At 45.5% G+C, this 25104-nt stretch overlaps 1 protein-coding gene across 2 annotated transcripts in view; it reads right to left on the minus strand.

The window, feature by feature from the left end:
* ALMS1 (ALMS1 centrosome and basal body associated protein) overlaps positions 1–24167 on the minus strand; it is a 220681-nt gene extending 196514 nt beyond the window's left edge. For both annotated transcript variants that reach the window (XM_086960096.1, XM_086960094.1), the window contains exons 1-2: positions 24035–24167; positions 2080–2223 (exon numbers count right to left, since the gene is read on the minus strand). In XM_086960096.1, the coding sequence (XP_086816222.1) occupies positions 2080–2223; positions 24035–24100 (210 nt within the window). In that variant the 5' untranslated portion in view covers positions 24101–24167. The remainder of the gene's footprint in view (positions 1–2079; positions 2224–24034) is intronic.
* Positions 24168–25104: the final 937 nt, after the last annotated feature.

Below are 25104 nucleotides of genomic sequence, written 5' to 3' on the forward strand. Positions count from 1 at the left end.
AAGAACTACCGCCCCATCTCGCTCCTCCCCTTCCCGGTCAAAGTCATCGAGAAAGCCGTTAATAGTCAGCTCGCCGCCTTCCTTGAATCCAACAATTCACTCGACCCCTCACAGTCTGGCTTTTGAGCCAAACACAGCACCGAACCCGCCCTCATCGCTGATACCGACGACATCCGAACGCTACTGGACAACGCCTCAGCAACGTCGGAATACAAGGAAAAGCGTTGGACTGGATCATCTCGTTCCTCGCCGGAAGAACCCAAAGAGTCTGACTCCCCCATTCAAATCAGAGGCCACCGAAGTCATCTGCGGCGTACCACAAGGATCATCACTCAGTCCCACCCTCTTCAACGTGTACATGAGTCCCCTCGCAACCATCGCGAGACAACACAACCTCAACATCATCTCCTACGCTGACGACACCCAGCTGATCCTCTCACTCACCAATGACCCCAACACCGCCAAAACCAATCTATACGAAGGAATGAAAGAAGTAGCCGAATGGATGAAGAACAGCCGTTTAGAACTAAACTCGGACAAAACGGAAGTCCTCATCTTAGGATCGTCCCCCTCGGCATGGGACGACTCATGGTGGCCACCAGCTCTGGGCACAGCACCCATACCCACAGATCACGCACGGAACCTGGTCGTCATCCTAGACTCCTCCCTCTCGATGACCAGACAAGTCAACGCCGTTTCATCATCATGCTTCAACATCCTACGCATGCTCAAAAAAATCTTCCGCTGGATCCCCACCGAAACAAGAAAGACAGTCACCCACGCACTAGTCACTAGCCGACTAGATTATGGAAACACCCTTTACGCCGGAACCACAGCCAAACTACAGAAAAAACTCCAACGCATCCAAAACGCCTCAGCCAGACTCATACTGGACATCCCCCGTCAAGCTCACATTTCCGGTCACCTGAAAGATCTCCACTGGCTTCCCGTCAACAAGAGAATAACGTTCCGTCTCCTCACCCACGCACACAAAGCCCTCTACGACCGAGGACCCGAATGCCTCAATAAACGACTGTCCTTCTACACACCCACCCGTCAACTACGTTCATCCAATCAAGCCCTCGCCGCAATTCCGCGCATCAATAGAACCACCATGGGAGGAAGATCTTTCTCCTACTTAGCGGCCAAGACCTGGAATTCTCTCCCCACTCACCTCCGCCTTACACAGAACCACTTCTCCTTCAGAAAGCAGCTAAAAACCTGGCTATTCGATAAGTAAGGCACCCACCCTCCCTCAAGCGCCTTGAGACCCTCTGGGTGAGTAGTGCGCTATACAAATTACTGAACTTGAACTTGAACTATACATGTGTAAATCAGTGTATGGAAAATATTACATAAGGCAACGTAGACTACCTATCATCCATACTAGTAGACACTTTTTAAGAGTGCTTGGTCTGGAGAAGCACAAACTCAGGATTCAGAACATAACACAGTGGTTAGGGTTGACATTAATAATAAGAATGTATTTCTACACAAACAAGTCTCTTTTAGCAACATCAGGATAGAATGACTAGGAAAAACATAACATTCTAAACTGTACCATGCAGCTTGCATGCAGCTCTTAGATGGCAGTTCATAGCTCACTGTGCTAGATTATGAATGTAATTTATGAACTGCACAGTAACAACAGAATCTATGTGACAAAAGCAGAAACTCACTGAGCTATGCACATAAAATATTGTCCTTTGATATGCATGGTACACATTCTTTGCAGTGAAGATATTAACCCTTTAGGCCTTAGATGAGTCAAAACTACCACTAGACAAAACCCCAACTCTCTCCCACAGGCACATTAATCACTGGAGGCAACTTTTATTGTAGCCCGAAAACTGCTGAATATATAATGAACTTTGCAGTGCTTTAAAAAGCTGCTTCAAAACTACCCCCCACCCCTAACCAAAGTGCCCCCCCCCCAATCCGGCCTCCTGGGGAAACGCCTGATGCCCGGTCCGGCCAGTCCAGCCTTGAAATTGTGGACAGCTACTCATACATGATTCTACATCTCCCATAGACCGGTGGATGATTTGGTGGAGGGCTAAGTGAAGAGTAGAAATGTACCTCGTTGGCGTTGTGGGAGACAGCTTCTCCTGGAGAGACCACGCTGGCACTGGATACCTGGGTGCAACTACCTGGGCTGTCACTCAGGATCACGTGATGTTCCACTACACCTAAGTGGGAGACTGCTGGCGCTGCTGTTATGGACTAAAAATAAGAAAAAAAATTTTTTAGAACAAGGCATGCAACAAAATATGCATCTATTTAGTAAATTTTTATATGCAATATTGATTTATGTGACACAAGAATCACCCACTCCGTACAAGTGACAAATGGGAACATATTTCTTGTACTGACCCTTCTCACAGACAAGTCTATAAATGCAAAGAAATCTCAAATTCCTTAAGAGTGAATTCATGGTTTATTGCCTCTGGAGTGCTAAATGCATCTACTTTGCTAGCTGCGATAAGATCTTGTAATATAATTACTAATAATATCCATTTATATAACTAATGACATTCAGCCTGATTCATGAACGGGCCGTTTTGCGAGGCTCAAATAGCGAATCATAAGGAATCGCTATTTGAGACTCGCAAAACGGTATTCATGTAGGAATCGCAATATTAATTGCGATTCCCAGTGATTCCTTATTTGCGATTAGCTAATTGCTAATCGCAAATAAGGAATAACTCTCCATGCATTCCTATGGGCCAAAAGGCCCATAGGAATGCATGGGGAATCATTCCTCATTTGCGATTAGCAATTAGCTAATCGCAAATGAGATTGCGAGTACAAGGGTGCCAGGGGTGTCCAAAGGACACCCTGTAGCACCCCTGCAATGGAAATTAACACAGGTGTTGCACACACACATGTCCAAAGGACATGTGTGTGTGTAACATGCAACTCAGAAAAATGCATTTAAATGCATTATTCTGAGTTTTCGCAATTTACCACGAGGTTTGACCTCGCGGTAAATTGCGGGCCGAAATTGAGATTTCGCAATTGGAAAATGGATGATGGATTACATTTAAGGAATCTCAAACAGAGATTCCTTAAATGTAATTCGTCGCAAATATGCGAATTAGCAAATAGCGATTTTTGCATTTGGGATGTTGAATCCCAAATGCAAAAATCGCACTCGCAAAGGGCCAGATTCTCAGAATCTGGCCCTTTGCGATCCGATTTAGGCTTCATGAATTAGGCTGATTGTCTGCTAATATCTGTTATTAATAGCATCACAGTTAATGGCAGTGAATGTATCCTTCTTGAAAGGAAGGAGGAATGAGTTGGGCCTGCTAGGATTTAAACCAATGATCTGTACATCACACACAGACATCTGGTCAGAGTGATTAACTCACTGAGTTATCTGGCTAGTTTAAGAAGACTCCTCAGGCCTTGAATATTTGCCCATATTCAGGCTACTAGACATAATTGTCTGTCTCTGTCTAAAGAGAGCCGTAGATGACTCGCTTCTCTTGATACCCTCTCTCATACAAACTCATTCAGAGTGAAATTCAGGTTTTCTCAAATTGCAAAAGTGACATACAGTGCGGACAAATGAATGTTAATATTTTAAAGCAGTAGTCAGGCAGTCATATGGGCTAGTGAACATCAAGCAGGCTCTGCCCCCAATGGACAAACTTGATCAGAGTCAATGATAGGGCAACCTTAAGAACCCAGTGTTTAAGTTTGATGATGAGAACACCCAGACAGAAAACAATAACCACAAAAACAATATAATAATACCCAATAATAATCAGACAGAAAAAAGAAGACAACCATAAAGATTCAGTAATACCCACACAGAAGGCAATCACAGAGACTCAAAAATTACCACAAAAGACAAGCACTGGGACACACACACACACACACACAGAACAAGGGACAGGCACAGAGACCAGATAAACCCCACACAGAAAACAAATAACAAGTGCAGAGACCCAGGAATACCCACACAGAGCACAAAAGACAGGCAGAGACCCGATGAAACCCACACAGAAAACATAAAGACATGCGCAGAGACCCAGTAAAACCCTCACAGAGAACAAAAGACACAACAAAGAAAGACAATAATTCCCACATAGAAAACAAAAGATAAGCCAGCCGAGAGACAATAAATTCCAAATTGAATTTTTTCATTTCCAACCAGCAGTTACATAGCAGGAGTGGCATCACAATTACCATGCGTTAACTGTACACATTACTTGTTATTACAATCTGTACCATATACACAGCATATATCACACTAGCATTTCCGGCTTCGGCAGGTAATAACCCAGTTCACATGTGCCTGTGCACTCCCATCTCGTCTACTACATCACATTACACATAGCATCTATTACGTGTGTGGTGCGCCTGGCAAGTTAGCATGCAAACTTGTGGAGCTACAAGTCAGACTGTGCATCGAACTCCGAGGTCCTTAGTAAGTATTGGGCAAGTGGTTCCCAGAAGTCCCTGGGTCGCGAAGCTTGTGGAATGTCTTCTGCCTAGGTCTCTAGCGTTATGTTATGTTATGTTAAAATAATTTATACCGCGCTCGGTCCCCGGATGGTTTCATGGCTGAGGACATCCACTCATAAGTATTGTCTACTGAGTTTATTATTTTCTGTTGAATATTTATTTTAGGTGTGATTTCAACTCCTGCATGTTTAGTTTGTTCCACTGTCTTTATGTTATAGTGGGTTGGTGCTCTTTAGGGTTTATTTCGGATCTTGAATGGCAAAGGTGATGATGTGATAATCAGCTCATGTAACAAGTGTACTTTGTTGAGAAGTGGTCAGCTCTGGGGTGGAGAAGATTACATCCAATATATGACCTGCTATGTGCCAGGGTCAAGAGATGATCCGTTGAAAGTTGTGTGAACTTGGACCTGATATAATAGCATTGTGTTGTTGTAGTATATTTGCTTTATCAAACCAGATGTTTAGGCCACCAAGTATAGCAATATTGGATAGTTGTCTTGATAGATTACAGACTGTGTGCAAGAAAGCATTAGTAAACACCCGCTGTTAGGTGGAGATCCAAAGAGAAGGAGGGCATGTGTGAGTCAGAATATGTTTGTGAGGCAGTTGTGGGTGTAGGATTAGGTTTCAGTGACCTTATAAAACAGATTTGAGTTTTATTGTGATGTTGTATGGGTGATACAAAGAGTGTGAGACTGCAGGAGTTTGTCTTTTTCTTTTCTCGTAGAAAGTAAAAGGGGTATGAGTAGAGGGTGGTGGGGGAGCGTGGTGGGATAGTATTAGTTATCGAATATCAACAATTGAAGAGAGTTGTTGATGGGTGCATATGAAAGTTTTGGAAGAGTTTATTTGTGTGGTGCTGAGCAGTGTTGAGCTGTGCTGGCTGATTAAGGTGTTAGATGGAGAAGGAAATTGTGAAGGCAGGGTTTGTTAGAGGTGAGGGTTGGAAGGCCTGTGACCTTTTCTGATTAGAAGGATGGTTATGCTGTTAGGTGTGTGTTGTTGCTTAATAACAATACATGTAAATGTGTTTGTCAGTGGGAGAATGTGTGTGGGGGTATGAGGAGATGTTGAGAGTTGAGGTAGTATTGTATCAATTTTGTAATAGTAGATGTTGATGGTACGTATGTATGCATGTATATGCATATATATAATGTAGTGTATTTCTATAGCATGAATCAAAGCCAGCATCCCCAAGACCACCCCACCACCTGACCCTGACTTTGCGCACCGCAACCCTCTCATTCTTGACCTTTTTCCTCCGAACACTCAGGAGGTCTTTTTCGCCCTCCTCAAAAGAGTTCGATCAGGCTCCCCGACAGACAGTTGCCCCCCCCCACATTACCTGGGAAGTCTTCGTCCCCCTCCCCATCGCTCCTCAACAACTCCCTCACCACGGGCATTGTCCCAAATCTCTTCAAGATCGCGGAAGTCACGCCTATCCTGAAAAAAGTAGGCGCGGACCCTCTTGTACACAGCAACTTCCTGCCAATATCGCTGCTACCCTTCCTGGGCAAAATTCTGGAGGTTCATGTAGCAAACTGCCTGAGTACATTTGTGGAACATTCACATTACCTAGATCCACATCAAGCAGGTTTTAGGCTCGAACACTCAACCGAGTCCATCGTCCTTGCGGTCCACGATGAACTCAGGAAGGGGGAGGATCAGAACATCGCGCAGACGCTAGTACTCCTGGACTTGTCGGCGGCTTTCGACACCGTAGACCACAACCTATTGGTTGAGTTGGTTGAGAGCGCCGGCATCCGGGCCTTCCGCTAAAATGGTCCGCCTCTCCAATTTCACCTCGGAGAAAAGAAGGCTAAGCAGCGGGGTCCCCCAGGGCTCTTCCCTCTACCCCCTTCTCTTTAATCTGTATATTTTGCCACTGATCTTAGATTTACGGATGAGAGAAGTAGTCACATTTAACTACGCTGATGACCTCCAGCTTGTCTTTACTATTGACTCATCACCCTCCGCAATAGAGAACTTCCAATCAACCATGACCTTCATTAGAAAGTGGATGAACCTTAACCAGTCCAAACTTAATCCTGATAAAACTGAGCTAGTACTCTCTAGGTCCTCAGCCAATCCTTGGAACTCTAACTTTTGGCCCCCTTCCATGGGACTTCCACCCTCTCCAGTAAGCTTGGTCAAAAGTCTTGGTGTCACAATCAGCAGCGACCTTTCCTTGAAGACCCAGATAATACGGTAGTCTCCAGCAGTTTTTTGCATTCACGCAGGATCCGAAAAATCTGTAGATTTCTTTCCTTTGAGGCCCTCATCCAAGTCACCCTGGCCTTAGTTATATCGCGTATTGATTACGCAAACTCCCTCTATGTCGGAATCCTGCAAATCATTCACACTGGCTACAACTGGTACAGAATCAAGAAGCCAGACTTGTTTACGGCCAACCCAAATCACACCACGCAAAACCCCTGCTTAAAAGTCTCCATTGGCTCCCTGTTGCCCAGCGCTGTCTCTTCAAACTAGGCGGCCTGATCCATAGAGCCTTGTCATACCACAGTCCCGCCTTTATCGCCAACAGAATTCGCTGCTATGTCCCCTCTTGTTTGCTTCGCTCTGCTAGCTTGAACCTCTTGACCCCTTGCTAACTCAAACGGCAAAAACATGGTGGACTACGCTTCTTGTTCTTGGCACCTCAGTTCTGGAACACTCTCCCCCCCGAGCTACGCCAAATCCCCTCCTATCTACGGTTTAGAAAATCTCTCAAGATGTGGCTCTTCTCCCAGGCTTTTAATTAATAACTTTTCTCTGCATCTGTCCACGCACCCCCGTTTAGCGCCAAGAAACCGCTGGTGAACGTGCGCTTAGTAAATAATTTTATCATATCATATTATGAAGCTAGGCAAAAGGCAGTGGAGTGCTGTACATGAATGAATTAATTAATTAATCAAGGTCCAACTTATAAAGTGCAAACAAATGCTAGAAGGAGTTAAGGCGCTGAAGCAGTTCCACTACCAGGCAGGAGCATAAGCCCTCAGTAAAAATCACTTACGAGGATAAAAAGCCAGGTCTTCAAGGTCTCGCAAAAAGGAAGATGTGACTCAAGACAAGAAATAGATACAGGGAGAGTATTCCAAAGCTTAGAAGCTGCTACAGCAAAGGCTTTTTCGCCCCATCTTACCCTCCTGTACCTGAGAAACAACCAGCAGATTTTTATTGGTGGAACGCACTTGTCTGGTGGGGACATAGCGTTGGAAGAGGTGTCTGATTCCCTCCGAGCCTGAGTTATGAAGCGCATATGAACAATACATAGGGCCTTAAACAGGATTTGTTTCTCCACTGGAAGACAATGAAGTTTCTGAATGGCAGCCAAAACGGAGTGAGATTTCCGAACGTACAAGAAAAGTCTTGCTGCCGCATTCTGAACAAGTTGAAGCTTGTTGATAGAGGCCCTATTTATATCCAAATAGAGGGCATTACAATAATCCATCTTGGATTAAACCAATGTCACCGCTGAATGCTTCAGTGCAGGAAAAGAAAGAAAGAAACTGAAATATATTCCTAAGGGTCCTTGTAACCCAGAAGCAAGATGACACAGTCCTATTAATCAGGAGATTAAAGGACAACAAGATTCCTTGCCGAGGCGACAGGACACAGACATGATCCAAGCGTTTCTGGCCACCATGAATGGGTCCATATAGAATGTTAGCTACCAAAGACCAAAACCTTAGATTTGTCCCCATTCAGTTGAAGGTAGTTTTTATCATCCAAGATGCCACGCCTTCTGTAGTTGGTAAAATTGACATCTGAGGCCTCTATATTCTCTGTGATGAACACAACTAATTGTGTATCATCGGCATAGGATACTGCCTCCAACCCAAATAATCTAACCAGCTTTGCCAGTGGGAAGACATATATATTGAATACGGTGGGGCTCAAGGAGGAGCCCTGTGGGACTCCACAAAGAATGAAAGTGGGGTCTGAATAGAATTAGTCCATCTTTACTTTCTGTGACCTATCTGTTAAAAAAGAAAACAGAAGCTTCAAGGCAGAATCTGTCACCTCGAATTCCTGAACGCAGTCAATCAGCCTCACTGACTAGATGGTATCAAATGCCGCCGATAGGTCAAACAAAATCAACAATGCGGTCTGCCCGTAATCAACCATGATGCGAATGTTGTTGACTGCAATTATTAATGCAGTTTCAGACCCATGGCAACTTCCGAATCCATACTCGGAAGGATCAAGCAAATGCTGTTGTTCCACATGTGTACTCAGCTGGGCATTAACCCCTTCCATGCGCAGGACAGCCGGGAGCCATCCTACGCCACAGTGCTCGTGTGCGCAGGACGGCTCCCGGCCGTCCTCGCACATGGCACGGGAAATCCTTCTGGTGCGGGCACCAGAGGGATTTCACCCCCCCAGGGGCGTAGCTAGAGCTTGTGGCGCCCGGGGCTATCCCTCAGATTGCTGGGGAAAAATGACGGTGAGCACTTGAAATAAATCCCACCGTACAGCCCAATAGCCCGTTAACTGTCAAAAGCAAAACCTTTTATTCACATCTTTTTTGTAGAATCAATCAAATGATTTGCATCAGCTTTTAGCTTGTTTACTGCTGCAACAAGTACGCAAATAAATCTCATAATCACCCCCCACCCGTCTCAGCTGCTTAATAGCCCTTCTTCAGCCTCTGTGGTGGTATTTCTACCTCAGAATGTATTCATTTTTGCAGTTTTCCCAACGTTGCCTTTAGACAGGGGCATAATTTCTAACTGACAATCGATTAATTAGATAATTATGATGAATGGGAAAACTTAATAAATGCATGTAAGCACGAGCGTCAAGCCTAAAATGCCAGGGAAATAAATTGAATTGAAGATAATGCAGCATTTCAAGCTCTGAATGTATCACCTGAAACAGGTGGAATAAAGCTGGTGACCCTGCAATACAGGAAATAATAAGAACTGTGTCATTCTCTGTGTACAATGCTCTCCAATGGCAATTTCGCAGAGAGAAAAAGTGAATGGGGTGTTCTGATTGTTACAGTGCTGTGCAGGCCAGCACCAAGGTGTGCACTGACAATATGCATTCTTAGAGGAAGCAACTTTGGTAATTGAGACTGCAACCAAGAGCTCCCTAAACAGCGCAGAGAAGACCTTGAAGCACTTTAAGGCGACCCCACACAGCTGTGGGCTGCACATGGACAGCGTCGAGAACCCCCGCACACTGCTTCCAGCACCCTGCATTAATAGCATAACATCACCACCTGGGGGCGAACATACAGGGGCCTCACAACCCTTGAGTGGGGACCCTATTCAACCCCAGGCCATTGAACGAATATCTGTGAGCTACTGGAGAATATGGGCCCCTACTGACATTCTGCATGGGGTGGTCAGCTGCGTCACACCGCCCCTCCTATTTTTATTTATTTATGCATTTTTATATAGTGCAGACTTTACCCGAAGAGCGCTTCACAATAGGAACAGTAATGATACATGAGGAAAAAATTACAAGTGAACAAATTACAAAAGCAGACGTTAAGTTACATGAGGCAAAAGTGACAATTGTGAGCAAACAAAATACAAGAGGTAGAAAACTGTGCATTACAGGAGGAAAAAGTGACCAGAGTGCAGGTTACAAGAGAAAACAAAGTACAATTAGAGGTATAATACTTCAATATATGGCAGACACTCAGGCACAAGAACAAACGTTACGTAGGCAATGGTGGCACTTGTGCAAGTATCAAAAGCCAACAAAATGTGAGAGGTAGCAAACAGTGTGTTACAAGAGAAAAGTGGCCTGTGCATGTTACAAAAGAGTCTTTTCAAGCAGGTATAATGACACTAATAAGAACTGAGAAAATCTACCAAGCTCCAGTTCCCTCACTGCCCACATTGTATTCCACTGTTCTGCCACTCACAGCTTGTTTAATGCTAGGCAGACATTGTCCAAAGCAGGAGGCCATCTCAAGGCTAGGCCCGCTCCACATCTCTTGCCCACCAGTATCAGGATGTACAGTCCTTGCTCCCCCATCACTTATTCATATCTGCCCTCCTCAAGATGTCTTTGCCAGGGTGCCCGATGAAGGACAAATGGCACATTCCCGGTTTACTCCTGTTGAGACTGGACAAGGGAGCTAGTCATTCTACATAATATTTTGTATTCCAAAATGATATAGTGCCTCAGAAGTTATGAGTGCTTTACCAGATACTTCAATCATGCTATAATGAGGGCTCCTATTCAAAGTCTCGACAAACCACAGTATGTACCATGCTATTTATTTTTTAGTGTACTGCCTGTTCCAAGCTAACAACCTGCTCATTTGCTACACACTCCGATAACCTACCTACAATACCACTACTTAGTATTACATAATGCTTTCAAAATTATGTTATTACCAATATTAATAATTCTCCAGATAGATCTTCAGTGTTAGGTATTCAAGGTTTATTTGAACATTCCCTCCATCCACTGGCACCTCGCTTATTCTCTACTTTAAATTGCCTCTTGCACATTAGACACAATTCTATGCACTAAAGCAATAATTCAGTGCTACCTAATAAAATGCGCTAATGAAACAGCCTGATTTTGAGCCACCCCGGCATCTCTTCTACCCACAGGACAATGTGCTTAACGTTGCTACCAGACACTTGTCCAACTTGTCTAGACATAATACCCCCCCTTTTCTGCCATGGTTGTTCTTTTTATTTTAAACTTTATTTCTCATTTTATACACATATTATACGTAGGCAATGGTGGCACTTGTGCAAGTATCAAAGCCAACAAAATGTGAGAGGTAGCAAACAGTGTGCTACAAGAGAAAAGTGACGGGTGCGTGTTACAAGAGAAAAGTGACGTGTGCGTGTTACAAAAGAGCATCAAACACAGGTACAAGGATAATACTATACTGCAATAAATAAATGGCAAACACTCCAACCACAAGAACACACTGGGAAGGCATTTTCATAGTCATGGAGTGGGATGAAAGGTTGCCACATATTTGGTTGGGCGCCGTCAAGCGGCCACTGGCAGCGCCCACTGGGGGCCCGGCTCTGGACCTACAAATCAATTCAGCCTCACCTGGCTTGTTGTACTGGATGTCCGGCAGAACGGCACCGGGATCCCACGAGCTGCGCACGACAGTGATTACTGATTTTACGCCCTCCCCCTCTGGAGGACTCTGAGCAAGGCTGGGCGGGGCGTGGGGGAGGGGAGCAACAACCACAACGGACGGACGACGAGGACGTCACTAACGCGGCGGCGGTACTTAGGCCTTGCCCGCGCTGCAGCTTGCACACTCCTGGCCTGCTTGTAAGTTTTTTTGGGGGTGTAACTGCAGCAGTCTGCAGTCAGGCACAGTGAGTGAGTGCGTGCAAACAAACGAGGGCGGCGGCCGCGGCACTGGAGGCCCGTTGCGGCCGCGGCCGCCTTAATAATTTATGTGGGAAACTGCGCCTTGTCGTTAAGAATCCCAAATAAATTATAAAGGCGGCCGCGGCCGCAACGGGCCTCCAGTGCCGCGCGACCGCGGCCGCCTCAAAAATGGTGCCGCCTGGGGCGGACCGCCCCCCCCCCCCCCACCCCCCCCTAGCTACGCGGCTGCACCCCCACAGCCTCGGGAGCTGGGGAAGGTCTAGTATTAGGGGACTTTAATGTCCACATGGATACAATCAACAATCCTGATGCTACTAGTTTAATGGAGGCATTGAATATCTTCAACTTGAATCCTTGTTTCCTGACTCCGACTTACGAAAAGGGCCATACTCTTGACCGGGTCTTTTCTACATGGTTAGATGTCTCTTCCCCTCGGCCTCTGGTGTGGTCTGACCATTTTCTTTTAGAGTTTAGAGTTCATCGTGAGACCGCACCCTCTAACACTCTGAGTAAGCTTGTATGGGTAGTTTTAGACCCTACCATTGTATTACACCCGAAGCGGTGATGGCGGCCCTTGACTCCCATCTGCTCGCTTTGAGTGGTAATGTGGAAGGCGATGTTACTGACCTGGACAACTGGCTTCTGCTTCGGGCAGCAGAGCTCGCCCCACCCTCATCTCGCCCTGCCTTGACCACCCTAGTCTCGGCTCTTTTGTTTACACCTGCTCTTAAAGAAAGCAGGAGGACCTGCAAGACTCGAGAGAGCGTGGCGGAAAAACTTTTGGGAGCAGGGAGAAAACTGCGTATAAACAAGCAAATAAACTGCACCACAAACTTATCTTCAAAGAGAATTTTTTTTTTCTCATCTAGAATAGAAGCTGCCGGGAATACAAACAAACAGATTTTTAAAATAGTAAAGGAATTTGCTTCTCTGAATACTGTAACTAGGTCTTTTTCCCACTCAGCATTATGGGTGGCTCAGATGGCTCTATTTTTTTGCTGACAATATTAGAAAGATACAGGGCACTTTCCCTCGCTCCATTGAGGCTAATATTCAGGATAATATTCCCTCCCATCCTGACCCTCCGGAGAGCTGCCCTTTCATCACGGAGGTTCCTCCTCTTACACTGGCAACCTCATTGGGTATCTTGAAGAATCCGAAATCAGGGGCTCCTTCTGACCCTTGCCCTGCATCTATTTTGGCATCAATAGCTTCCTCCATTAATTCCTATGTGAACCAGATGTTGAATACCTCCCGCAGCAGGGGCTGGTTCCTGGCAAGTGGAAGGAAGCTCACATTCTTCCTCTTCTGAAAAAAACCCAATATGGATTCAGAGCTTCCCGTTAACTATAGGCCAAGTTCCCTTTTGCCTTTCTTTTCCAAAGTACTGGAAAAATATGTTCACTCAGTCACCTCTGCCTTTCTGGAGACAAACAACATTTTTACATCAGAGCCAATCTGGGTTCCGCCCGAATTTCAGCACTGAATAGCACTTTTGGAAATCTCGGAATCCATTAAGGACGTCTTTGATAAAGGTGGCAAGGCTATGCTGATATTGTTAGATCGTTCAGCAGCCTCTGACACCGTCCCTCACAGCCGACTCCTGATGAGACTGCAGGAGGCCGGCTTTCAAGTGATGGTTCTCAAATGGTTTGCCCTTTTTTCTGTCAGGACGCCAACAAACGGTGAGGGCTCTTCCTTTTTCTGCCTTAATCTCCCCTTTGGAGGTAGGTGTACCTCAGGTCTCCGTGCATAGTCCTACTTTATTCAATCTGGACATGTCCCCATTGGCCAGTCTTGTTGAGTCGCTTGGAGCCAAAAAAGTGTTGTACGCTGACGACACCCAACTCCTTTTTACAAGGTTTCAGAGTTTAAGGGGGAAGCTAATAAGACCTGCTTGTCGGCGGTGTTCTCCTGTCTACAGCTGAATTAACTTAAATGTAATATCGATAAGTCGGAGAGCATTTTCTTTGGTTGTCCTTTTAACAACTTATGGCGGAACTGGTAGCCTCAGGACATGCATTCTCCTGCTTTCCCAGTATCGTCTGCAAAAAACCTTGGTGTAAAATTGGATGACTCGCTAATTATATGAAGCAACAGGTTCAGACAGTGGCTGGCCAGTGCTTCGGTTTTCTGAAAATGCTTAAACAGTTTCTTCCATTACTTTCGATCCCCTGCAGGAAAATTGAGGTCCAGGCCTTGATTGGCTCTAGGCTGGACTACGTAAACATTATTTATCTAGAGCTTCCGGAGTATCTGTTTACCCGCCTCCAAGTAGTGCAAAATGCGGCGACCAGAGCTATTCTTTCTCTTGGCCCCAGGACCCGGATGTCTGCTCATTTGAAGTCTCTACATTACCTTCCGACCCGTAAGCGGATACAGTTTAAGACCATGGTTCTGGCTTTTAAGGCTTTATGCTCCTTACTTGAGGAAGAGAGTGCAATTTTATCATCCGCCTTATTGGCCTTAGTCTGTACTCTGGCGGTGAAATATTCTCGAATTGGAGGCCGCTCCTCCCGGCTCAAAGTGGCAAAGCTACGGAATGATTTGCCGCTTGCTGTGAGACTTCTCCAGGATCTGCTTCCTTTCAGAAAAGCCCTAAAAACATGGCTGTTTCAGCAATAACTAAATACTCTGCGTTCTGCACACTTGTTTTTCTGTCCAGTTCAGTCATACTCACCCAGTGCCGTGACACTCAGGAGAGCAGCTGTCCGCTTTATAAAACCCAGGATAACATAACATAACAGGGGATAGGTTGTATTTAGGTGTTCGTTGTTGAAAAATGATTTAGGTGTGTGGGAAGAGAGTGAGGTACACCACAGGGATAACAGTAGTTAGATGGGACAGCTGGGTGAGAGGTCAGACAATATGGATGTGATGTTGAGCATATAGAAGTAGTCGGAAACATACTGACAGAGATTGAATTGGCAGAACATCAGTATTAGTACATATCTGTTTAAAAATTGGAAGAGATGTTGTGACGTGTTGTAAAGGTCTGTAGAGGATATTAAAGTGGAGTAGGGAGTGGGATTACGGCAGGACTAGGACATTTTTCTTAGTTTGTAGGTGGAGGAGGGATGTCTTCTTACCTTTTGTGAGTGAGTTTCTGGCAGGCTTTTGGCCCTAGCCCAAGCAGACAACACCATTAATCGGACAGACTTTACCTGAATGCCCAGGCAAGACGCCCTAAACCCCATGATTAATTAACCCTGGTGATCAGATGACCTGGGCCAATGGGAACCCTAGCTCTTCATCGGCGTAAATTCATTTGACTTCTAGGGCACACCCTGGTACATGCACATTGCTTCTTAATTAATCTACTGACAGTACATTCTCCCATCCTCCGAAAGCCCTGCTAAGGACACACAATTTCTAGTTTAGAATTGTTATTTTGTAGCAGGAGCCTGGTCCAACACAATTTTTTCAGGTGAGGTAAAATGGTATGAACCAGTGAACCCCAAATGCTCTTGTTTCAGATTCCAAAGGAACTAATCAACTACGTAGCCAATTGCTCCTAAAACAGAATTGTAAGCCCTTACCCCAAATTGTAGGAGATGCTAAAGTCAATGCTGCAAATGTACTACTTTAAGACAGATACATGTTAACATATTTTAGTCATTCAAAAGCTGAACGGTGCTAAGGAAATTAATCATATATATAAAGTGATAATAATGTGTGACCTCAAGCCACAGACATTCATTTTATCTAAAATCCTGACTGTATTCACAAAGGAAAAGTGCTGCAGCACAATGTTGGGGGCTAAGTGATCTATGATACAGCAGGATGTAAACGAGTGAATAAATATAAATCGTTCACATCACAGCAGGAATACCATACATAGTTTAGCGGTTGGTTGCTGAGCCACATGTCTCTGAACTCCAGTTTCAATAAACATTAGGTTGGACAGTATCCTAATTATGTACAATCAAAACGTAAAAAATATAGACAGTCTCATTAGTATGTGGGTTCTTCATCAGGACAAGCGAGTGAACTGAGGTATTTCAATGCGTTATTTTTTTTAATAATCTATGCTACTATTATAAAGAGAGAATAAGAATACAAACCTTTGAGCCAGGTAAACTCGAAAAGTACACCACCAATCAAAACACCCAAGACATCTTTGAAAACCTCAGGGCAAGCAGAAGGACATAGGCTAAAAATAAAAAATATACGTTGTTTAAAAAATTTCGAAATAAAAATAAAGTAGTCCCTTGCAAGTAGCGCGGCCGCAACGTCTGCGTGATGACATCATTTGCATTTGCGCTCCCTGGCAACACTTTTGGAAATGGCGCCGAAGATCGCGACCTCCTAGGAGGACTGCCGTTGCCCTGCTTGCTGCTGGGCGAAGTGGCGGCCTGTGCGGGCGAGGCGCATGGAGAGTGGCGGCCTGTGCGGGCGGGGCCCTTGAGAGTGGCAGCCTGTGCGGGGTGCCTAGAGAGTGGCGGCTTGTGCGGGTGGGGCGCCTGGAGCGGGACCGGCAGCTGAGGTAAGGATCAGGCGGGAGTGGGGCCAGGACGGGAGGGGGCCGGGACTGGCCAGGCCGGGGCGGGAGGGGGCCGGGAGCAGAAGTGCACGCAAGCCTCAAATGCTGCCCCCAGCCCCTTTCTGCCCGAGGCAACGCTGGGGCGGGCTGCTAGTATCAACTAAATTGATCGGCCACGGGCAATTCTCAAAAGTCTGCAGTGGAGTAAAACCTTGGATTGGCAGGTATTGACAGTTGCCTTTGTTCATTCGAGTTATAGGCAAACAATATTCAAAAATGTGAGATTGTGACAGGGCTTGGTAGAAGCTGTCAGATAGCAAACTTAATAAACCCAAAGAAGAGAAAAAAAGCAGCGTAACCAGCCATGTCTCAATAATGGCAGGCAAAGATTTCAGATGGCTAGTTGTTAGAGATTAAAATGAATAAATAAAATAAAATTATTTATTCATATAGAATACAAGAGAAATAAGTGTTTAGATGCCATTGGTCCCTTTATCTACACTGACCACCCCACTTCGTTATCCTCCGGCCCACATGAATTTCATTTGAATGTTAGTTTATTAATGCTCGATTAGTGAAAATCATTACATCTCAGCACAAACAACAATTATATAACATGATTAAAACAATTTTTAAAAGGAAGAAGGTATCAATGTATGGCCCCCTTTTGGGGCAGCAAACTCCCCATTCCTGGTGATCTGGTATAACATATGCTTCACCTCGATCCTGATGGTCCAACATGACAAATATATATTTGCCTCATACCAAAACATTAGTCATAAAGCTACCGGACCACACACTACTCTAAAGTGCTTAGTGTTAAAAAAAAGTGCCTCCAAGTCCATCATTCCTGTGGGGGCAAAACAGGGTCCACCAGCCATGGCCTCTCTCTGCTACTGCTCCACACGCAGACGATTCCAACCATGGCAAAACCGTATCCTGGAAATTGTCCTTACATTCAATTTGACCCCCAAAAGTCCAAAGAGCTCTGTGCCAGTAAGGTGCGGCCCAATGAGTCAGGTGCTCAGTGCGTCAAAGTGTGTAAAACCGTCATAGTCATTTTAGATTATCGTTTGCTGCTTTCTCAAACTTTAAAAAGCGTCCAGATAGCTGGCAAGATTCTCCTTTTGAGCAGGTTAGGACCGCTGCCCAACATGTCCTCACATTTAGAGTTTGAAAGATTGTCCAGAACCAGTGGCACCTCAGGGGTTTTAGCACTTTGTATATGCAGATCGCATGCATTAAAGACTCTTCTGTTTGGCAACACCATCAACATTGCACATCACCTTCACTTTACCTGCGACCATACTAATAACGTCTTAGTGGGATAAGGCCAAAGCGCATTCTCACGAGTATATACTTTGCATGGTTTGGTAGGGGAAGACCCAAATATTCAGGAAAAGTGTAAAGGTTCATGGCCCAGCTGCCGTGACATTTAGTTCTATGGTCCTGATCCCGTGAGATTAACTTTGCTGATTTCATTGATGGTTTCACTGTTCTTTTCTGTGGGAAGGTGTTATTGATCAGATCTTACGCACACAGCGCCTTGATGAAGGTTTACAGGAACTGGCTCCATACAGAGCCAGGCTCATGAAATTTCTCCCAGAGAAGGTGATTCATTGAGCCAATTGGGGCCATTTTGAATTTCTGACATTATGAAACAAATTTAGCATGCAAAGCCAGATCTTGCTTTGGTTAACTGAATTCCAGTCTTTTTTGGGAATGACTAGTGCAGCCTGGGAGTGCAAATAGATGGTGATGGCAGATACATTCATGTTTATCCAGCAACTCATATAATTGATCCTTAAATACCACTGCGCCATATGGTATTGTGGGCATCAACTTAGTTGCAACCTCAGTTAATAATAGGTTTGCGTTTTGGGATTAAGGCTTCTCTTGAATTGGGCTAGCCAGCATTGGGGTGTTTTACCATCAGTTCCAGGAAGCCTAGCTGGGCTTTTCTGCCCCCTCTTTCATCGAGCGCAACACCAAGATATTTGAAGCATGTTACTCTATATAGTCTTGCCCTTCGATGTGCCATGCGCCCCAGACCGCTGCTGTCTAATTTAGGTCTATGATAATGTTGTTTACTGCACAATATTGATATTGAGGGGTGTCTGTACTATACTCACTTCCCTCACCTACATTGAGCCATACACCGTATTCAATATGCCCGAGATTTGTGTCCCCCTTTGATGCCCCGTAGTGGTCTCTGTAAACTGGCTATCATGTTCAATGGTCTATCCGTCACACTTGTTATGCCTGTCTTTTCAACCAGCTGTTGTGCTGTAAAGTTGCTTTATGTGGTCAGGCCATAGCTTTGTGGAGATAATATAGACCTTAGGGTTTCGGACTTGAGTGAGCTTGTAAACTAGCCCCCAGTATTTCCTTGAACCCTTTATCTTGAGTGCAGCGTGGAGTATGGCCCAGGTCGGTTCATCGGCGTTCTGTTTATCCACCCATAGCTGTTTACTGTAAGCTTGCCTCTGTTTTTTCACCCTTTCTTTCATATCCTTTAAATAGGTGTTTTTATACCGGAGGCGCCAGAAGGCTTTATGTAACTCCGTTGTTAGACTTTTTGTTTTAAGGCTCTCAAAATGCCCCGGCCTATTTTACTCCATCTCTGATCTTCTTTTGGGGCATTCTACTAAGTTGTCTTAGAATAATGCAATTCGTGAGGCACAGCCTATTACTTCATTTTCTTTCTTACTTCCAAATTGCTTTAGTAGTGCAGCTAAACTTTGTTTTATTTTGTTTATCTGGGATTGCTCCATCCGCCAGTTTATTCTTTTTAGTAGGGCCCACTCTTCTTAAAGGCCAATCATCTTTTTTGCCTGATACCTTCTCCAGAGGCATAGTGATCTTATATAGAATTGCCACTTGGCCACTTGAGGTTTTCGGATTATCTGAAAGCCACCTATGTTGTGCAAATGTTCTACTGAAGACCATAGATAGTCCAGTTGCTAAACTAAAACGAGGAATGAGAGTTTTGGTGTGTCCTCGACCGCTGAAATCTTTCAGGAAGCAATTCGGAGAACAATCCAATCATGTTCCGCACGTACTGAACTATAGTGATGACATCTTGGTGTATGGGGCCACCACTCAAGAGCATGACACAGCGCTGGATCGGGTCTCCCATGCCCTGATTGAAGCTAACCTCACTCTCAACCAGGACAAATGCGAATTTCATAAACCAACGCTGAAATTCTTCGGCAATGCCTTTTTTGGAAAGGGCATGAAACCTAATCCCGAAAAAGTAGCTGCACTAAATGATACCCCAAGCCTGTGCGACGTTGGAGACGTGCACTCGTTCCTGGGCATGGCCAGTCACTGCGCCAGGTTCATACAGGAATATGCTACAATAAGCTACCCCCTGAGAACTCTCACCAAACAGGGGCAGCCATTTCAGTGGTCATCACAGTGTGAACACGCTTTCAGAGACATCAAGAAAGCAGTGGAGTCCAACAATATCGCATGTCGAGACATCAGGCACACCAACTGTGGATACAACGGTCTCCTCCTGATTCCACCACTGTATCCGACCAAACCTATATCTTTGTGCAACTGACAGTTGATCTATGTACTCGCTATAACGCTGTGAAAAACGCAACTGATATATGATTTTCATATTTACATTTCCACTGTTTATTGTTGACATGGGTGCTGACCATGACTGCCTACAATCACGAACGCCCGGTGACACATATTCAATACCAAAGACTATCAACAAAACCATAAAAACCATAGACCTATCAGTTATCTAATATACACACTGTATGATATGTACGCACTTTCCTTTATCATGCCGCTGGACCCCAGGGTTGCCGGCTGAATGGATGTGTACTCCCGATAACGTTGAACAAACATTGTACTCATCGCAGCCGGCCCACGGAGGTTGTAGGCTGTTTGCTGTGTCATTTTAGAAATGTACAATAAAGGTCTTTAAAAAAAATTAAAAAATAAAGAAAGCAGTGGAGTCTGCCGAAAACATGGCCTACTTCAACCCAAAGAAAAAGACAGAAATAACTGTGGACGCAAGTCCAGTAGGACTAGGAACCATTCTGGCGCAATATGACAGAGACGATGACCAACGACACATCGTAGCGTACGCCAGTCAGAGTTTAACGGACACGGAGAGGGCGTATTCACAACCCGAAAAGGAAAGTCTGGCTGTAGTCTGGGCCTGCAAACATTTCCACATTTTCATATTTGGGAAGCATTTTACTTTGGTCACAGACCATCAAGCTTTGATTACCATCTTTAGAAACCCCCGGGCTAAGATACCACCCCGGATAGAAAGATGGGGCCTTAGGCTACAGGAATACATTCACCATTGTACATAAGCCGGGGAAGGTGGCAAACCCTGCCGACTACATGTCTAGACACCTAAACCTGACCAGTAAATCCAAACGGTTGATTGCATGCATACATACATTTAGTGGTGGATTAGGCCAGACCTCCTGCTGTTCCGCTGGAAGCGATTTGCGAGGCCACTCACTCAGATGCTACCCTGAAGGAAGTCAAATGCCGCATACAAACCAGTAGCTGGCAACACACAGAAGTCAAGGGACAAGGCGATCAGATTGATGACCAAGAGATGTCCGCATTCAAGCACGTCCATGATGAACTATCAATAGCGGCCATTGGTCTCGTCCTAAGAGACAACCGAATTGTAATTCCGAAACAGCTAAGACAAGGGGTCACCAATCTACCGCACGAAGGTCACCGGGGCATAGTAGCCACGAAAAGAGCACTGCGATAGCGGGTCTGGTTTCCGACGCTGGATCTAATGGTTGAGACAACGCCGAAAGATTGCCCACAATGCCAACTCGTGAGCCGTCCAGATCCTCTAGCACCACTGCAATGTCTCCACTGCCGGATGGCGTTTCGCAACAAGTTGCGGTCGACTTCTTTGGGCCGTTCAAGTCGGGGCAATACGTCCTTGTCATCATGGATGAAAACCCCAGATTCTCGATTGTACAACTCAGCAAGTCCACCAAAGCATCCAGCACCATACCAATCCTGGATGAAGTCTTCACCGCGTGGGGCATCCCCCAGGTGGTAAAATCTGACAATGGGCCCCCATTCAACAGCCAGGAATTTGCTGATTTTGCTCACCACCTAAACTTCAAACATCGCAAAATCACACCACTCTGGCCGCAGGCAAATGGAATGGTGAAACGATTCATGGCCACAGTCAAGAAAGCCATTCAACAGGCGGAGCTCACTCGAAAGAACATACAAACGGCGCTCAATGAAGTATTACGCGCATATCGAAACACGCCTCACTCCACCACAGGCAAGTGTCCGGCCACCCTCATGCTGGGTAGGCCAGTGCGCACCAGACTGCCCATGATGAATCCCCCTGAGATGCCCTCTATCCTGACTCTGATCATGAGGAAATTGCGGCAGTGGATAAACTAAAGAAGGAAAAGATGAAGAGCTACGCAGACAAATGCCGAAAAGCCTCCCACGCTGCAATTCGTGAAGGGGACTGGGTGCTGGTACGGCAAGAGCGGGCAGAGAAAGACTGACTGCAAGTATCATGAGACTCCACTGAAGGTCATGAAGCAGTAAGGAACCATGATCACTGCCGAAACGGATGGAAGAAGAGTCACCAGGAATGTAACGCACTTTAAGAAGTGCAGTCCTAGTGTTAAAGAACTACTGACTGAACCAGTCTCTGAGGACAATGGATCTGAGACACCGGCTAGCAGTAGTCAGGTGTCGATGCTAGCTCCTGATGGGCGAGAGTCAGGTACTCCTGATCTTCAGTTGCGCCCTAGGCGGACCATTAGAAAACCGTCACGCCTCATTGAAGAACTGTAAGAGAAGATATTCAGCGACGCGAAAGAAAAGATGTTGATGCACTGTTGTGTTCTTGTTTTTTCCTTTTTACAGAGGGGGGAGATGTAATGACGTGAGTGCACAAGGGCACTAAGACCTGCCCGGGGGCAGGATGAAGGCGGGCGGAAAGGGAGGAGTCGGGGACTGAGGAGGCAGTTAGCCCATGGGTATAGAGGAGAGCAGACATACAATAAAGGTGTCCCGACAGTTCCCGCCGAGTCCGTGTCTTTGTGGCCGCCAAGACATTACAGTTCCCTGTGTGTATTAGTCTCTTGTCTGAGTACACTCTCTCTCAAGCATCCTACTTTAACTCCGCTCCCTCCACTTTTTCTCTTGTCTCTGTGTCTTCTAAGTTATCCTATCTACTCTCACAAACCTCAATCCATCATTTTTACCATATGTAAACTCAAAACAAACATCTGGGGTTACCATCCATTTTCCACCAATTTAACAGAAAAAAATGGCTAATCAAAACCTTGCAAAAAATACAACTGTGTGTGTTTTTACTTGTTAGTCACTTTTTGGTAGATTTGCTTGATACATAAGGAAAAAAAATATGTTTTCAACAGCTTTTGTGTATTACATTGATATAGTGCTTCGTGCTACCAGGTAGACTACTTCGCAGTGCTACAAGAAGTGGGCAATTGACACTTTCACATCCATTTATTTATAGAAATACAAATAGAAAATTACACAGACAGTCTGAGAAATGGGAGTTTCTGGTAGATGTGAAAGGCAAGTAGTGTTCCAGTATTCCTCTGCAATACTTAGACATATTTGGAATTCAAGCACTGCTAATTGTAAGGGGAAAAGACATGAGTTGGCATGTCCTTGACACTGGAATGCACACCTTTACTTACAATAAAGCAATACAATGATGCGCATGTGCTGGGGTCCGCATGTAATTATGGTCAAGGGCGATCACAAATTTCTTTTTGTGAAATTGTGTTGCGCCCAGAATTGTGTACTATATACTGTGGAAGGGGGAGAAGGGCAGTGACCTGAGTTGTGTTCTGTCTGGTATGTTTCATGGTGAAATCAATGTCTGTGCTGTTTGCTGCTAAGAGATAGATAGAGAACTCTTTGGGAGTGTGGGCGTATGTTCCAACTCTAACACTTAGAAACCTGTGAATTCAGTAGACGTTAGATAAATACTTCTAGTGCGTACCATGGATAACTGAAGTAAAGATCAACCTCAGACACCTGACAATGTAAATCTATTGCTTAAGGGTGTATCTTTAAATACAGCATATAGTGTTTTTGATAGAGTGAAAGACACAGTCAAAGGCTGTGACCAGTCGCCCATAACAGACACCTGCTGTTCACCGGTGTCCATGTGATCATCTAGCAGTTTGCAATAGAGAGCACGAAGCACTTTGACAAAGCAGCACATGGGATCAGCAAGCACCAACCCCTCTCCCACTCCCCAACACCGTGCTAAGGCTGAAAGCACCAGGGGCAGGAGATGCTCTAATCAGGCAATACTCCCAGGGCTTACACCACACTCACAGGCCATCTCTTGTGGTATATGTAACGCAGTGACTTGGGAATATAAGGCGTGGAAAAAGCACACAGTTCGCTAACCTATAACCCCAAAGGCATAACATATGCAGAGCCAACTTGAACAGTTCATACGCCCTTTAACTTTGCATTTTAGGAACTTTGTTTTATCCTGAATAAATACTGAACTGCAGGCACGGGTATTGAATATAAAATGTACTGAAAGAATTGGTCCGATCGGCCATATGCCACACAACATAAACTATGTGAGTTCCAAGCCCTGCCAATGTCCTCCCAGGGGCTATGCTTTGCACGACTCCTACTTGTGCACAGTGTTGCCTCGGTGTTCCCCGGAGCAACCCCTGATGCCCAACGCCCTAATGCTCACCGATGCTAGGAGGCTCTCTGCCCGCTCTTCTTGGGGCCCCCTTGTTGCCCCTTCTTCAGGCTCCATCCTGCCCCTAGTCTGTTGTCCTCACTCTGCCTTCTGCTCTGCATGTACACAGTGACAAGTAACGCGCATGCGCACTCCGGTGTCAGACACCGTTGAAGCCCAGGAAGCAGGCTGATAGGGCTGGTGCGCATGCCCAGTACGCGTAGAGACGGCTCCAGGAGTGGTTGCTATGGACGCGCGGCACGGGCCAAGCGCAGATTAAGCGAGGAGCGGGAGGAGAGAGCGGGAAGAGGGCGTGGCTGTGTGCTGGCAAAGCTATGTGATAACAACTAGTATGAAACTAAAGACGGACACCAGAACTGGAACCACGAAACAGACAAAGGACGAGAAACACAGAAATGAGAGACTGAGCATGCCTTAGCCTAGATGTGAAGGGTGCGGCCATCTATGTCCGGGAACAGAGAACCTTTCCATCACAAACTATATCAATAAATCAGAAAATGAAAATGTAAACATTGCTTTGCTCGAAATAAATATATCAGAAAACTAAAGTTTATAGAGTGATTTGCTCAAAACAGAGAGGTTTCTTTTATTGTATTGGCAAGTAATTTTATCCAGAAAAACAATACCATTCTTTATACTTTAGGGTTATTTATTTATTTATGCATTTTGTAATGCCCAGCATAAGTCAGCAGTCTAGTGCTGAAGCCTGTATCTACAGTTAACACCCACCCACCACTGATGTCACTGGTCATGTGACACAGCATCAATAAAAGAGGCCGAGCGCACGTGCTCTGTGCCAGTTGCACCATACTTCCAGTGTGTCCTGCGTCAGTGCATGAGTGCTTGCCAGCATGAGGGCCTAGGGCCCACCACAGCCCTTTACAATGGCGACGAGAGTTTAGCTGTGCCCATGCGTGCCAGCTAAATGAAAAACTTCCAGAAGGAAAAGGGGAAGAGAATGCTGCTCGCCTGAGAGCACCCCCTGCGAAGAATTGAGCCGGCCGCCGAGAGGCCCGTGGGAAGAAGGAGGAGGTGACCGGAGCTCACCCCGCACCTCTCCA

Source organism: Lissotriton vulgaris, chromosome 3_1 (assembly GCF_964263255.1).
Source record: "Lissotriton vulgaris chromosome 3_1, aLisVul1.2, whole genome shotgun sequence".
Taxonomy (NCBI): domain Eukaryota; kingdom Metazoa; phylum Chordata; class Amphibia; order Caudata; family Salamandridae; genus Lissotriton; species Lissotriton vulgaris.